The sequence below is a fragment of the Epinephelus lanceolatus genome, chromosome 11, assembly GCF_041903045.1.
Source record: "Epinephelus lanceolatus isolate andai-2023 chromosome 11, ASM4190304v1, whole genome shotgun sequence".
NCBI classification, from domain to species: Eukaryota; Metazoa; Chordata; class Actinopteri; order Perciformes; family Serranidae; genus Epinephelus; species Epinephelus lanceolatus.
This window is the reverse complement of record NC_135744.1, coordinates 43045338-43063173: the sequence shown is the minus strand read 5'-3', so window position 1 is coordinate 43063173 and position 17836 is coordinate 43045338. Positions and strand designations below refer to the sequence as shown.

General features: G+C 41.5%; 1 protein-coding gene across 1 annotated transcript; it reads right to left on the bottom strand.

Moving 5' to 3' along the window:
• Positions 1–8689: 8689 nt before the first annotated feature.
• On the bottom strand, positions 8690–9646 carry LOC117265931 (odorant receptor 131-2-like). Its single transcript, XM_033640763.1, has one exon. It carries the CDS (start codon positions 9644–9646, stop codon positions 8690–8692), a length of 957 nt encoding a protein of 318 aa, XP_033496654.1.
• Between the last annotated feature and the right edge of the window lie 8190 nt (positions 9647–17836).

The window sequence follows — 17836 nt, the reverse complement described above, 5'->3', positions numbered from 1 at the left end:
TTGTAGCCTGAGGAAAACATACTGTATGTTTTACAATTGTGTAATTCATTAAACAACATCTGAATGTATATAGGCTAAAGAACAGCCATAATGTCAACACAAGTTAGTCAGCTTCATCATGTTAAACATAAATAAAGTAAATCAACAAAAATGTAAATGCTCCAAAATCATTATAATACAACTGTGTGCAAAATGTTGCACTTACACCCAATATCTATTACATAAATATGACTCAGTGTTGGTGTTTTTACTGGGAGCAGTGGATCTGTATTCTCCTAAGTCTCTCCTTCACACACCATGGATGCTGAAGACTGTCACTGAAGGAGCTATTATTTATAGTGTTTACACTTTATTTATTCAGACTGTTTCTATCATGTCATCTTACTACAAACATTAATGTGAACTGTGTCATCACTACATGACATCTATGATTGCTGATGGAGCATGTGAAGTGGAATTTCATGTTCTCTGGCATATAATATTGATCTAATAGTTGCCAAACTTAGCTCAGCTAGTATTAGCTCATTAGCATCTCATTATCTAGCAAAGAGTTGCCAAGGAACGCCATTCAGTTAGCCAAACATCAACAGGTGTTGGCAGAAAATACTAGCTAAAATTCAGTAAATAAGCTAATTTTTTTTTAGCTTATTTACTGAACCAACCGACTCACATCTGTTTTCTTCCTTTTCATCCAGTTCATCAGCGACTGTTGTTGGTGCTGGGCCTGGTGGCGTTTCATTTTTCAGCCACGAAATCTGCACGTCTTTGTTTGTAGAATGCAAATTTGAAATGTACGCTGTGCGCATGACATATCAGGACCATAGACAGTCACAGATCACTGACGTGCGTTCACACTCGGCGCTCCGGTGTGGAGCGCTAATGGTGACGTGCATGTATGTGTCGTTCCCTCACGAACTGCCGTGAACTGTACGGTGACACGTACCCACAAGGTCAGTGGAGAGAGCGGCGCTGGGGAGGACCAATCACACGTTAACAAAATAACGGTAGAGCCAATCGATGAGCAATACGAGATTAGAGGCAGGACGTACGGTAGACACCAACGATTGTTAACCCTTTGTGTACCATATTGAGCGGACGCTGACAGCCAGTGTTTATACTGTAAGGACAATACAGAAGGGGCTGAATATTGGTAGGGATGTGTCCCTACCATCCCTACCCAATCCAACGCCTATGAAAGAGCCTGTTTTTCAACTAAGAAGACCGCCTTAGTAGACCCGTCCCCCTTTTGGCCGGATAAAGACAAGTGGGCTCAGCGCATCTGGCTCTCTCTTGTTCTCTTGTCCTTTTCTTGTTTTTGCTCTCTTTTCTTTTTTTGACTCTTCTCTCCTTGTTTTTTTTTTTTTTTACTTCTCTTTCTTTTTGTTTCTCCTTTTCCGTATCTTAAATACATCACTACACACTGTAGTCAGTACATATTGTATCACTCTTATGCTACGTCCCAATTCCTCCTCTTAGCACTAGCCCTTGACACTATCACTCCCCCTTGGTTGGGAAACAATAAAAACTTTCTGTAACTTCATCCTCATACTCTCTCCACAGTAGTCAGTATACGACCACCACTTGTAGACCCCAAACTTTACGGAAATGTAAGACAAAAAGCAGCCAGCTTACTTTCACTTTGATAAGCTCAAACACACCCTCCCCCTCTATCTCTCTTTCTCAATATGTGTAGTTAAAAAATAAAACTGACAATAAAATGCACTTAATGGTTTTAATTTCACAGTAATATAAAATATTAAATAAATATAGCTAAATATTAAAACAAAATATATTTGTTTTAATCATGTCATTTATCAATGGAGAATAGTTTACTAAAACTAAATTAATAAAACTAGATCTAAGCCAGTCGAGATGTGCTGTCCTAATATGCTATGAAGTGGGTAGCACTGGGCCTGAAAAAGATTTTATTAAAACTTGATAATCATAGATATTATAGTTTACCCTGGGAAGCACATACGGACAGATGTGGTGAAGTTATCAGTGTATATTCATGTAACTGATAACATCAGAGAATACATTAACCAAGACATTCTTGTATTTAGTGTAGATATCTAAATATGCATTATAAAGCAGTGATCAGTTTCGCATGACGTGAAATTGCATTAAAAAATCATCAACATACAGATCGCCCGCATGGAGCACTTTTATGTCCCTACCAATGTGAAAATCAAACCAACACCCTTGGGCTTATTACTTTATTTTAACAGAAACTTAAAGGGATAGTGCACCCAAAAATGAAAATTCAGCCATTGTCTACTCACCCATATGCCGAGGGAGGCTCAGGTGAAGTTTTAGAGTCCTCACATCACTTGCAGAGATCCAAGGGGAGAGGAGGTAGCAACACAACTCCACCTAATGAAGGCTGACGGCGCCCCAGATTCAAATGTCCAAAAACACATAATTGAAAACACAAAATATCTCCATACTGCTCGTCCGTAGTGATCCAAGTGTCCTGAAGCCCCGACATAAAAACTTCAGCCTCCATTACTTGGAGTTGTGTTGCTACCCACTCTCCCCTGGGATCTCCGCAAGTGTTGTGAGGACTCTAAAACTTCACCTGAGCCTCCCTTGGCATATGGGTGAGTAGATAATGGCTGAATTTTAATTTTTGGGTGCACTATCCCTTTAATGCTTTTTATTATATGAGATCACGTTACGTGCGATAGGCACATACTCCTCTCATTATGGTCAAGATCATTTTTTTTTAACATCCAATTAAAATGAATACAATTATTATACCACGTGTATCAGCAAAGTACGTGTATAGCCTAATTCAAATACACACACTCTAGACTAACCTATAGTTTCAACATATAATGAAAAACAAAATGAGGAAGCACATATTCATGAAAACAAGTTGATTAATAAACCCAACTATATTTTAACTCCAAATATATAATATGGATAAAATGTATAATTTCACTTCCAACAGACATTTCAATTCTGTCACACAGAAACATTTGGTAAGAGAGGGGAGGGCATGATTTCCCCGGGGCAATGCAAATGGTCAGGATGTGGTTGAGAAAAAAAGCATTGTCTCACGACAACTAGTGGGTCGTTCATCACCGCGTTTTGCCCCAAGGCCAGATACTTTAAGATGGCATCCGAAACTTGAGGGATCCCAAGTGACTTTTTAACCTCCATTTGGCCTTAGGATGGTTGAAAGAAGTTTTTGTCCCCCCCCCCCCCCCCCCACACACACACACACATTTTCCTCGAAATGTGATGCCGACTGTAGGCTAATCATCTCTAAGCTATCACTCAGTGCTCTTTCCATTGCTTCACTATGAAATCCATTCCACTTCACATTATCTACTCACCCATATGCCAAGGGAGGCTCAGGTGAAGTTTTAGAGTGCTCACATCCCTTGCGAAGATCGGCGGGGGTTAGCGGATAGCACACCTAATGGCAGATGGCGCCCCAGACTAACGTCCAAGAACACAAAATTGAATCCACAAAGTACCTCCATACTGCTCATCCGTAGTGATCCAAGTGTGCTGTAGCCCTGACATAAAAAGTTGTTTCAAAAAACGTCATATGATCTGTTTTTAGCCTCACTGTAGCCTGTAGTGCTGACTGCTTCTCTGTGCTCCGCGTTCACGTGTGCGCGCTTGTGCGAGACCAGTGAAAGCATGAGCTTTGCTCACCCATGTTTACATCACGTGACACGTGCACCGCAGGGAGAAACAACAGTAACCACAGAGCTAAAAGATAATTTGCACTACGGTCTTTTAGCAAAGGACAGCCCAACATGTCTGAAGACTTTGAAACTGAGGAGGAACAGCATTTCTTTGTTGAGCCGTATTTGTTTGAGCCCGAGTATACGGATGGAACCCTGACTACTGGACGAAGCAGCTGCCGCAGCTCATGAGCCTGACCCTCAGCCAGCCGCAGAACACGGGAGTTGAGCACTGGAAACCTGGTGGTGTAGTTGTTTCAAATGCAAAGCAGTGCCAACGGATGAGGAAAGTCTTTGCTGCTCAGACTGGGAACTGGCGATGCCTGCACTTGAGAATCTGGACATCAGTACTGACGAGACTGCTGCTGCTCGAGCGCGGAGCACAGAGAAGCAGTCAGAGCTACAGGCTACAGTGAAGCTAAAAACAGAGTTCATAGGCCCGTTTCCACCGCAGGAACCACCCCCGAAGGACAGAGTTCCGGAACTTTTACACGGGCTAAACAAGTCCCTGCCTCGGGGTAGGTACTCAGAACGGCCCCGAAAGACTCCTGGCTGGGGCTTGGGGATTACTTGGTGCTGATTGGATATACTCAAGGAGGGATGTGACGACAACAGAAAGCAACAAAATAGCCGGCATTTTTAAAACTCAGCAGACAAGGGTTAGCTCGTTCATATAGCTTCCGCAGCCATGTAAAAAAAAAACTCACTAAATGGCCTGTGAAAAAAAATATTTTCTTCCGGCGGACATCTTAGTTACAACATGATTGAGCTAGCAAAGCAGTTTTGTGTTGATATGTGTGGTATTTATTCAGTTTTGGGAAATCGAGATGTCTAGAAAGCATCAGCTGACAGGGACAGCTAAAAGCAGCAGCAAAGCTAACATCAGGACGTTATCTGTTAAAAGCCTCCCGTTGTCGGATATGACATGAAACTACTCCAGTTAGCTCAATCATGTTGTATGTAACCCGCATTTAGTTATTCATTTTATTTATTTATTTATTTATTTATTTATTTATTTTGCGGGCCTACTTCCCGTGACCCCAAAACTTCCTTTGAATCACGGGTCACGGAGTTCACTTCCTCCTCCGTCTCCACTGTGACTGGGCATGTTACTGTCAGCGTCTCAAACATTTGACTGGAGCTCTCTGAATCGATCATTTGAAACCGTCAGCCACTGGTGAGTCCTTTGCCGACAAGTTCTGATTGTTTAAACCATATAACTGTCCGTGTAATTGCTCTCTAACGCGCTGTTTCACCAGAGTCGTTATTGAACTCAACCCGTTCAATACTCCATCTGGAAAACTCTGCAGATTTCCTGTCGGACCGCGCGTGGAAGCTCAGCTCTGACCACTCGGTTCGAAGGTAAACAATGATTTTTGTTTAAAATAAGACAGCCGAATTGTAGATAATATTTTAGTTTAATTACTCGCTCATGTAGTTTAGAGCGTTATTCTTGTTTTGAACAGTTACGTCACTTTTCTGATTGACGCTACAACGGCTATGAGGTTTGGTCATCATTGACACATTTATGTGAACGTAGCTACGTATTTAATGAATGAATGAATGTTGCGCAATTATTGAAACACTTGAGTCTTACTCTGCTTGAGTAGTTTGAAATTTAATATTGAATGTTTTGATGAATTATAAAAGGTGCATTTTGACTTTGATTTTGATTTTTACTTTGACTGTGAATATTAACATGGTACTGGGGTACTAGGTTAAGGTGATTTGGTTACTATTGTAACTTTGATTTATTAAACACAATTAATTAATTAAATAATTAATTAATGCATTTGTATTTAGCATGTATGTTTATGCATACATTGATTTTATTTTTGATACTGACTTGGTTATTTCAAATGGAATACTTATGTGTATTTTTGGCCTTTTAGGTCAGGTTTTTTTTTTGACCAACTTTGGAATTCCTTCTTATGGACCTTGATCCATTCATCACATGGCGAGCTAGATCAACGAACCGGTAGGACAAAGTCTCACACCTACCGATCTGGACAAACCTTTTTGGATTAAAAGGATATGAACTGAATGTTTTCCTTGAGAACTTTATTGTGAACAACAGAACATTTGATTTATTGTGGGTAATCCATTTTTTTTTTAATATTGGAATGGTGTATTGTTTATATTGGTTGTTTTTTTTTAAATATTCTCTGAATACAGACACTCAAACTGCACTACTGTCTCATCCATTCATTCACAATCCAGGCTCCTCTAAAGAACAGACTTCTGTTGCCGCTATTGTAGCCGTAGTCAACCGCCTAGCCCATATGTGTTACATGTAGCTAAGACATCCGCTGGAAAAATTATTTTTTTCATGGACCATTTAGTGAGTTATTACAGACACTGCTATCGGCTAACGGTGGCCCTACGTCGCCCCGGTCAAAATGGTCGCGCAACGATTACGTCACATCCACAGCCCGTAACTTTACAGGAACCTTCCTCCTACTCCGCTCTCTCAGTGGAGACACGGCGGTTGAGAGAGCCGAGCGGGAGGACGTTCCTCTAGTAGTTCCTGCCCCCCAAATAGTACCAGGAACTTCTTCAGTGGAAACGGGCCTCATATGACGTTTTCGAAACAACTTTTTATGTCGGGGCTTCAGGACACTTGGATCACTACGGATGAGCAGTATGGAGATACTTTGTGGATTCAATTTTGTGTTCTTGGACGTTAGTCTGGGGCGCCGTCTGCCATTGGGTGTGCTAGCTGCTCCCCCCACCAATCTCCGCAAGGGATGTGAGGACTCTAAAACTTCACCAGGGCCTCCCTCGGCATATGGGTGAGTAGATAATGGCTGAATTTTCATTTTTGGGTGCACTATCCCTTTAAATACAGTACAGGCCAAAAGTTTGGACACACCTTCTCATTCAATGCGTTTTCTTTATTTTCATGACTATTTACATTGTAGATTCTCACTGAAGGCATCAAAACTATGAATGAACACATGTGGAGTTATGTACTTAACAAAAAAGGTGAAATAACTGAAAACATGTTTTATATTCTAGTTTCTTCAAAGTAGCCACCTTTTGCTCTGATTACTGCTTTGCACACTCTTGGCATTCTCTCCATGAGCTTCAAGAGGTAGTCACCTGAAATGGTTTCCACTTCACAGGTGTGCCTTATCAGGGTTAATTAGTGGAATTTCTTGCTTTATCAATGGGGTTGGGACCATCAGTTGTGTTGTGCAGAAGTCAGGTTAATACACAGCCGACAGCCCTATTGGACAACTGTTAAAATTCATATTATGGCAAGAACCAATCAGCTAACTAAAGAAAAACCAGTGGCCATCATTACTTTAAGAAATGAAGCTCAGTCAGTCCGGAAAATTACAAAAACTTTAAATGTGTCCCCAAGTGGAGTCGCAAAAACCATCAAGCGCTACAACGAAACTGGCACACATGAGGACCGACCCAGGAAAGGAAGACCAAGAGTCACCTCTGCTTCTGAGGATAAGTTCATCCGAGTCACCAGCCTCAGAAATGGCAAGTTAACAGCAGCTCAGATCAGAGACCAGATGAATGCCACACAGAGTTCTAGCAGCAGACCCATCTCTAGAACAACTGTTAAGAGGAGACTGCGCCAATCAGGCCTTCATGGTCAAATAGCTGCTAGGAAACCACTGCTAAGGAGAGGCAACAAGCAGAAGAGATTTGTTTGGGCCAAGAAATACAAGGAATGGACATTAGACCAGTGGAAATCTGTGCTTTGGTCTGATGAGTCCAAATTTGAGATCTTTGGTTCCAACCGCCGTGTCTTTGTGAGACGCAGAAAAGGTGAACAGATGGATTCCACGTGCCTGGTTCCCACTGTGAAGCATGGAGGAGGAGGTGTGATGGTGTGGGGGTGTTTTGCTGGTGACACTGTTGGGGATTATTCAAAATTGAAGGCACACTGAACCAGCATGGCTACCACAGCATCCTGCAGCAACATGCCATCCCATCCGGTTTGCGTTTAGTTGGACGATCATTTATTTTTCAACAGGACAATGACCCCAAACACACCTCCAGGCTGTGTAAGGGCTATTTGACCAAGAAGGAGAGTGATGGAGTGCTGCGGCAGATGACCTGGCCTCCACAGTCACCGGACCTGAACCCAATCCAGATGGTTTGGGGTGAGCTGGACCGCAGAGTGAAGGCAAAGGGGCCAACAAGTGCTAAACACCTCTGGGAACTCCTTCAAGACTGTTGGAAAACCATTTCAGGTGACTACCTCTTGAAGCTCATGGAGAGAATGCCAAGAGTGTGCAAAGCAGTAATCAGAGCAAAGGGTGGCTATTTTGAAGAAACTAGAATATAAAACATGTTTTCAGTTATTTCACCTTTTTTTGGTAAGTACATAACTCCACATGTGTTCATTCATAGTTTTGATGCCTTCAGTGAGAATCTACAATGTAAATAGTCATGAAAATAAAGAAAACGCATTGAATGAGAAGGTGTGTCCAAACTTTTGGCCTGTACTGTACAACTGAGCTACAATTTTGACTATGTACTTCACCTGGGTATTTATGCTACTATATATTTCCTCTCCACAACATTTTACTGTCACTTTACCATTAGATACTTTTCTTACTGTTTTGCAAACTGTTTACACCTCTGTGTATATTACTTTATTGCTTATCAATACGCATATAGATTTTCTACATCCCTGCTTACATTCAGCTGAGAAAAATACACACATATGAGAAGAATAAATTCAAAGTGAAATGACAACAATTTGAACAAATCCCTTTTAAATCACCGACTAACACCTTTTGTTGGCTGTTTTGTTGTTGGCTGCTATAGCTGAATTTAGGACATTCGACATACAACAAAACTACAGTTGAACACTGTTTAAAAATAAAATCATCATAAGAAAAATGACTTCTGAATTTGTTTCATGCTCCATTATGAACACTGGATATGCTGACTTCTAAAGGCCAATTAGATGAAAACATGAATTTAACAAAGAGATTTTAAACACTCCACATATCTTATGTTCAGATTTCACCCTTCCCTGTGATGACTGACAGTTTCAGTCGAAAGTAGAGATTGACCACAAGGCCAGATCTGACAGTCTGGTCTCTGAGACCATAAATTAGGGGACTAAGACACTTAGGGAGAATGACAATAAGCACATATAAAATAATGTGGATGCGCACAACAAGTGTCCTTGTGACAATTTTTGAGATGGCTACAAGCAATGAGTGGTGCATAGTTGACACAAGACTGAGGCCCAGCTGCACCAGATGAAGTAGCAGTGTGTTACGAGCCTTTTGGGCTGAAGCTTTGCCTGTGGAGGCTGACCTGGCTGCAATCATCACACCAATATAAGAGCAAATAATTGCAATAGTAGCAGATACAAACAGAAAATAAGTGTATGCTTTGTCATATTCATAAGACATTGGGTCAAAAAACATGCTATTCTTGGCACAAAAATCTTTCATCTGCAGACTCTCCAGATCTTCAAATGGAAAATCTAACAGTAACAGAACTCTTGTGAGGACATTTAGTGAACTGAAGGTCCAAACCACAATAACAGCCACTGCTGTGTTTCTGATGGTGATGATGGCAGAGTGCCTCAGTGGGTAGCACACAGCTACATATCTCTCCAGAGACATCACCACCAGTGTGAGAGGAGAGATTTTGTTGGTGAGATTGGAGAACATGATAATAACACCACAGACAGGATATGTCAGCCTTATTCTACTAGCAGCCAGTAGGTACAGTATCTGACTCAGTGCCATTTGGATAGTCTCTGCTAAAAGGAGGCTGAACAGAAGAATGTAACGGGAGGTCTCACGAAACACAGTTTTACTCCTCAAGGTGAATAACATGACCCCGTTAATGAAGAGAAACACACAGCATGGTAAAGTAGTCAGAGTGGAAAGCATCACTCTTTCCAGTAAGCCCCGTCCAACAGTGATGTTGGTCTGAGACTGAGTTGCATAGGACATCTTAGAGAAGCATTGAAGACATGAGAAATTCAACCTGCTGATGTCACTGTCAAATAAAAGCACAATAAATCTCTTCCTGTTATATTGTGAGAACAATGAAAGTCCAACACCCATTAAGCACAGACACCTGTTGAGTCACATCGTCCATCCATCATCTGTGTTTATTTTCATGTGAGCAGAGCTGGTCTGCCGGGTTCTATCTATTCTACACGTCATATATCAGCTTTGCCCGGACCTAAACCATGTTCACATGACACCAGTATGGTTGACAGCTTAGTGATAGGTGATGTAATCTCTTTCTTATCATTCCCTAGTCTGAGTGGGTGGAAGTTCGCTGCATAGATCAGCCTCTCATTGGGTGGAACGAGCCACCCACTGAAGTCCCGCCCTACCACCTCCGGTTGCAGTTTTCAACACGTCCTTTACTAACTTTTGCGGTGTTTGATCTTGGGGGGATGTAGCCATTTTTCTGCCATGGTTCGCGTCCTGTAGGCAATACTTTTGTGGGCGTGTTACACCAAAACCTGTTTCCCCCCGGCAATATTTTTGCAAGCGCACCGTTGCTGTGGCACCGCCCAGAACGATTATGATTGGTTGAAAGAAATAAAAAAAAAGCCAGGGCGTTTTTTCTCCAATCTTAAAGTGAGAGTCAGCCCAGCCAGACCTTTCTTTTCTTGAGAAAGGTCTGGTGAGCGAGACTAATCATTCCCCAACCCCCTGGTCCATGTCATCATGACTTACACAGTTGAAACGTGTACATAATTAAGTAATCTTTATTCCTATGGTGCCTCTCAAAACCACAAGTGAACAGAGAACACAGAACCATATAACACAACAATATTTTGAGAGGACTGTCAAACAAGAGTAATAAAACAGAACTAGAAATACCTCCTTGTGGTTCGTTCTATAACTCTGCAAAGCACTCACGGTGCAGTTACAGTTTCCATCCATGTTTGTCCAGACTCATACTTAGCCCTGCAGGGGACAATGCTTCAAATATGGATGTTGCTGCAAAGAAGTTATAAATTCTGAAACATGGATGCTTTACACACACAGAAGATCGATACAATCATCACAGTTTCAAGATTAGATTCACCAATTCAGTATCTGACCAAATGTCTCCCCTTCTGTTCCTGAGATATGACTTTAAATAATGGCCAGAAAAGTGTTTTCATGGAATGTTATGATGTCACAGTGAAGTTGTCCTTTGACCTTTTGGATATTAAATGCCATCACTTCATCATTGTATTTTTTATGGTCATTTTTGTAAATTTTCATCAAAAATATGGTATTAATCTTTGATTCATGGACAAAAACATGTTTTGTGAGGTCACAGTGACCTTAAATTTGGACCATCAAAATCTAATCAGTTCATTGTTGAGGCTAAGTGAACATTTGTGTCATATTTAAAGAAATTTACTCAAGATGTTTTTTTAAAGATATTGTTTGGGGCATTTTTGCCTTTAATGGACAGGACAGGTAAGTGTGAAAGGGGGAGAGAGAGAGGGGATGACATGCAGCAAAGGGCCACGAGCTGGATTCGAACCCGGACCGCTGCGGCAACAGCCTTGTACATGGGGCGCCTGCTCTACCACTAAGCTACCGACGCCCCACTCAAGATGTTTTTGAGGTAGTAGATTCAAGCAGAGTAGGATGGATGTACAGACAGACAGCTGGACGGACTACCCAAAAACATAATGCCTCCTGTCATGGCTATCGCCGGCGCAGCACTCACAAAAAAAAAAAAAATATATATATATATTTTTTTTAAAAAATGTATAGGTATGAAAAAGTCAATACAGGTGGTTTTTAAAAGCTTTTTAAAATACGATATCAACTAAGCTGATTTTATACTTTTGATGAGTTTGTTCTACAGTGTTGGAGCAAAAAAAAAAAAAAAGCACAGGCATGAGCCCACTTTGTCTTAAGCCTCAACCTTGGAACTTTTAACAACATTTGGTCATCAGCTCTTGAGCCTGTATTCAGCCAAGATTGAAGAGAAATGTCATCTGTGTCAACTGTCTGTAAGAAGCCTTTCTGCTGCATTCTGCACTGTAAACGGTCAACTACTGCATCATTCAGGTAAGTACATAAAGAATTACAGTAGCCTTGGTGTACAATCAAGATGTGAATAATTTTTTCACAAAAGTTTTTGGCAGTTGTGGTGCGCGCAAATACTATCTTTGTTACAATTCTCGAAAGAGCTATGAGCACTGGGTTGTGCATAGTTGACATGAGACTGAGGCCCAGCTGCACCAGATGCAGCAGCAGTGTCTTTCGAGACTTCAGAGCAGAAGCTTTGTCTGTGGAGGCTAACCTAGCTGCCATCATCACACCAAGAGAGGAAATAATGATTGCAACACTAGAAGATACAAACAGACAATAAGTGTATGTAAATGACCCGGAAAGGGGAAGGTTTCAAATTTAAGTGAGGTTATTGAATTAAATGTGTAATGTTTGTTTTGAAGGTTTATGAATTTTGTATTTTCTTCCGGTGGGGTCATGGGCTTTTATTTTGAAGGTTGGGGTTACCCTTGACTCCTTATTTTTACCGGGTGCTAGAGGTGACACACATGTTGGCATTAATTACCAAACTCTTCCCTGTGGTTTGTTTTTGAGCTTGGTTCCCTTTGTTTCAAGCCACATGTAAGCGTTTTGCTGATATGGAAACAAGGTATGTGAAATCTGATTGTTGGATTGTTTTAATATGTGATCATCTGAAAACACACAGTATTGCGATCTGCATTTGGTGTTTGACTGTGACAAGGTGTTTTTATATTGTATGTCAACATACCTTCATATGTTTTGTTAATGTGCCAACATAATTTTACATAGTTATACGGTTTATATTTATTATTGTTTGTGGTATGGAAATGTGTCAAGGTTTGTTTTGTTGTTTAATTTAGCTCTTGCGGTGTGTTCATGGAAAAGGGAAAAACAGAACGGCAGTGAATAAATTATTCATGAACCATCAGTTCGAGAATGGCCATTGATTCAGCGGAAGATGCTATAGTGTATGCTTTGGCCTCTATTTTCACAGACCGAGCGAGGCGTAGGCGCAGCGCACCTGCGCTTCGCCAACTGGGTGTGGCCAGGCCGATTTTGCAAGTTTGGCACATCGTGCGTGCTGGCGCAGCTACTCCTCTTTCCCACCACCGTCCCTCCTACCTGTGCAAGTTGGAAAGAGGGAGGAGAGAAGGTGTGGAGTGGGTTTTACACAGCCGATTCACATCACAACAATCAAATGAGCCCCTCTCCTCACCCTTAAATGCACTGCACGAAGGCGTAATGAGAGTTTACTTAATTCGCCATGGCAGAAGAGAGCAGCAGCGTCAGACGGCCAAACTTCCCCCAGGAGGAAACTGATGTTTTGGTCCGGGAGGTCCAGGCTCGCAGTGTCTGAATATATGGAACTGCGAGCAGACCTCCACGGGCTGATGATGCAAAGGTAGCCTGGGAGGAGGTCACCACAATTGTAAATCAATGTTGCGCTCTCTCTTTCTCTCTCGCAGTCTCACTCTGTTTCTTTTCTTTTGACTTTTCTAAGATGTCAGATGCTGAATATACAGTACAGGCCAAAAGTTTGGACACATCTTCTCATTCAATGCATTTTCTTTATTTTCATGACTATTTACATTGTAGATTCTCACTGAAGGCATCAAAACTATGAATGAACACATGTGGAGTTATGTACTTAACAAAAAAAGGTGAAATAACTGAAAACATGTTTTATATTCTAGTTTCTTCAAAATAGCCACCCTTTGCTCTGATTACTGCTTTGCACACTCTTGGCATTCTCTCCATGAGCTTCAAGAGGTAGTCACCTGAAATGGTTTTCCAACAGTCTTGAAGGAGTTCCCAGAGGTGTTTAGCACTTGTTGGCCCCTTTGCCTTCACTCTGCGGTCCAGCTCACCCCAAACCATCTGGATTGGGTTCAGGTCCGGTGACTGTGGAGGCCAGGTCATCTGCCGCAGCACTCCATCACTCTCCTTCTTGGTCAAATAGCCCTTACACAGCCTGGAGGTGTGTTTGGGGTCATTGTCCTGTTGAAAAATAAATGATCGTCCAACTAAACGCAAACCGGATGGGATGGCATGTCGCTGCAGGATGCTGTGGTAGCCATGCTGGTTCAGTGTGCCTTCAATTTTGAATAAATCCCCAACAGTGTCACCAGCAAAACACCCCCACACCATCACACCTCCTCCTCCATGCTTCACAGTGGGAACCAGGCATGTGGAATCCATCCGTTCACCTTTTCTGCGTCTCACAAAGACACGGCGGTTGGAACCAAAGATCTCAAATTTGGACTCATCAGACCAAAGCACAGATTTCCACTGGTCTAATGTCCATTCCTTGTGTTTCTTGGCCCAAACAAATCTCTTCTGCTTGTTGCCTCTCCTTAGCAGTGGTTTCCTAGCAGCTATTTGACCATGAAGGCCTGATTTGCGCAGTCTCCTCTTAACAGTTGTTCTAGAGTTTCTAGAGTTTCGTTGTAGCGCTTGATGGTTTTTGCGACTCCACTTGGGGACACATTTAAAGTTTTTGCAATTTTCCGGACTGACTGACCTTCATTTCTTAAAGTAATGATGGCCACTGGTTTTTCTTTAGTTAGCTGATTGGTTCTTGCCATAATATGAATTTTAACAGTTGTCCAATAGGGCTGTCGGCTGTGTATTAACCTGACTTCTGCACAACACAACTGATGGTCCCAACCCCATTGATAAAGCAAGAAATTCCACTAATTAACCCTGATAAGGCACACCTGTGAAGTGGAAACCATTTCAGGTGACTACCTCTTGAAGCTCATGGAGAGAATGCCAAGAGTGTGCAAAGCAGTAATCAGAGCAAAGGGTGGCTATTTTGAAGAAACTAGAATATAAAACATGTTTTCAGTTATTTCACCTTTTTTTGTTAAGTACATAACTCCACATGTGTTCATTCATAGTTTTGATGTCTTCAGTGAGAATCTACAATGTAAATAGTCATGAAAATAAAGAAAACGCATTGAATGAGAAGGTGTGTCCAAACTTTTGGCCTGTACTGTATATATATGAGTAGTGTTGCTTTTGTCAACGAAAAGTATGACTAAATATCGTCGTCAATGAACCTTTATCACGTGACGAAAACAAGACGAGATGCAACGTAAATGGTGGTCATGTAATGATAACTATAATTAAATATATAATGCAATGTTGTTGACAAATAAAAACAAGACTAAATGTGGTTTACAAAATAAAACCTCTGCTAAAATGTCTCTTCATTTTCGTTGACCAAAATGAGACGAGACAAAATAACGCTATAATGTTTAGTCGCGTTATTATTATTATTTTGCAGTATTTCTGTTTCCTAGGCTGTGCGTCGCACTGCACAGACGGATTACAGCCGTGACGATATACAGTACAACATCACTCGCTCTCATGTGATATTGCTTTTATACAACAGTTCAACAACAGCTTAAACAGCAATGCTGAGTAAGGAAATGTTAACAAAAGATGATGAAATAAATTATTTAAGAATGTTATGTAGCTCCGCGAAAAAAAACCAAACAGTTCCCCCAGTCTGTTGCCAGGCAACGCGGCACACGCCAGGAACTCACAAGCTACTTTGTATTTACATTGATCTGCAACTGTGTAACTTCGTGCAGTTCGGCTGATGAAACGTTGGCAAACCTGGATGTTGGCACGGCCGGATTCAGCTTCCTCTCTCCCTCATCCTCATCAGTACCGCATCAGATGATCATTGATAATTCCTGACCGTGTTCGCTTCATTTTTGCTCCTCTCCAGTTTGTCGAGGTCGGCTGATGTTACACAAACACACCTGGAAATCTGCACAGAAGAGTCCTGGCTTTCCTTTTCCTCGTCCTCTCCTGACGATCTCTCATAATTTAATTCAAATGTAATTTGGGGGAAAATATCCATCTTCTTGGTGTAACGCTAGTGTCAGTTTGTGTCAGTGTAGCGAGTGTGACAGTTGGTTAATCAACAGTTGTGTTTATATTTATAACACCTGTAAGCGGAGTGATTTTACTGTTACAAGTCCCAGTGATGTTATACTCTATATCAGCACTCACGGAATGCCTCTCGTCCAATCAAATTACTCGGTCGGAACTAACTGTTTTATAAATAAATATATATTAAGCTCTAACTGGGAGCTAATTTAGAAAAGAAAATTTTGGTTTGGTTATACTATACTAGGTACTTATACTATATTGACTGGGTATAATAGAATTGCATTACTAAAAAGAGACTAAAATACAATTTTCATTGACTAAAACTAGACTAAAATGTCATCAGTTTTCGTCGACTAAAACGAGACGAAAATAGTCATGGATTATTCTGACTAAAATAAGACTAAAATGCTCAGACTTAGTTGACTGAAACTTGACAAGACAAAAAAAGAGTATGAATGTGACCAAAACTAATAAAAACTAAAATGACAGTTTGACACAAAGACTAGACTAAAACTAAAATTAAAACAGGCCGCCAAAAACAACACTACTGATGAGGGATGTGAACTCATTAGTTTGGAGCTATGTTAATCAAATCAGGTTGGGTTTCCAATACGCGTGCCAAACATGCCAAACGGTGCCAATCCCCTTTGATCTGACATCAGATGTGACGGGACAGTTGATATAGAGACACATTTATGTGCTGATTGCAGATAGCTGCATTGAATAGTGGTTTTTGAGGGTATTTATTGCATCGTTAATGTGCCTGATATTCTGGAAACCTGCCTGTGAGGTTTTGGTGACGTGTGCGCACTGTCCGCCGGTCAGCCAAACTTCGGCTTACACCGGCTGGGCTCCGCCTGCGCTGACAGTAGACCTGGTTTCAGCTGGCGAGCTTTTAGCGCACCTTCGGCGAAGCCTTTTGGCACAAAACTGTCACTGTGCCAAGCTGGTTCTGTTGACACCCCCCCTCTGCAGCACCACACCCATCTCAGTGCACCTCGGTCTGCCAAACTACCAAACTGAGTGCGCCTCGGGTTGCGCTGCTCGAAATTAGCTCTGCGCGGGGTTCGCCAACCTTCGCCACGCCGCGCCAGGAAACTAGAGCCCTTTGTCATAATCAAGAGACATTGGGTCAAAAAACATGGTTTCCCTGGAACAAAAATATTTAATCTGCAGACTCTCTAGCTTTTCAAAAGGAAAATCTAAAGGCCCCGACACACTATGCCGACGGTCAGACGTCGACCAAATTCGGGCCATCGGTGAGCGTCTATCGGCCTAGTTTTTGCGGCGGAGCTTGTCGGTGAGAGAGATCACTCTGATTGGCTGTTCAGGTTTTATTTCCTCGCCCCTGTAGCGAATGAATCTGCCTGTGGTGAAACTGGGGCTAACTGGTGCTTCCTCCTCAGGCTCCACTTCACTCAGCTGCCCGACAGATCCGCTGCTTCTTCTGACTTTTAACAGTTTTAAGATAAGGGTCACCAATTCAGTGTCTGACCAAATTTCTTCCCCTCTGTTCCTGAGATATGATGTTGAATAATGGCGAGAGAAGTGTTTTTGTGGAATGTTATGGTGTCACAGTGAAGCTGTACATTTTTGTAAATTTTTGTCAAAAACAGTGTATTAATCTTTGATCAATGGACAAAAACATGTTTTGTAAGGTCACAGTGACCTGGACCTTTAACAACCAAAATCTAATCAGTTCATTCTTAAGTCTAAGTGGAAGTTTTTTGCAAACTTTGTAGAAATTCCCTCGAGGTGTTCTTGAGATATTGTGTTCACAAGAAGAAGATGAATGAGATGACAGTAACCATGACCTTTGATCAAAATCTAACCAGTTCATCTTTGACTTCAAGGGACATAATGCCTCCTGTCACAGCTATCGCCAGCAGAGAAGCACAAAAAAAGAAAATATTTTGAAAATATGTAGGTATAAAAACACAGTAATTTATGCAGATAGTTTTTGACAGCTTTTTCAAATACGGCATCAAGTGGGCTGATCTCATACGTTTGATGAGTTTGTTCTACAGCAAAAAATAGCACAGGCATGAGCCCCCTTTGTCTTAAGCCTCAGTCTTGGAACTTTAAAAACATGTGGTCATCAGCTCTTGAGCCTTTGTAATTCAGCCAAGATTGACACGTCATCTGTGTCAGCCTTGCTGCTGCATTCTGCACTGTAAACGGTCAACTACTGCATCATTCAGGTAAGTAAATAAAGAATTACAGTAGCCTTGGTGTAAA

Bases quoted from the DNA above. Each gene is read 5' to 3' on its own strand.
- LOC117265931 (XM_033640763.1), bottom strand. From the start codon at position 9,646: ATGTCCTATGCAACTCAGTCTCAGACCAACATCACTGTTGGACGGGGC.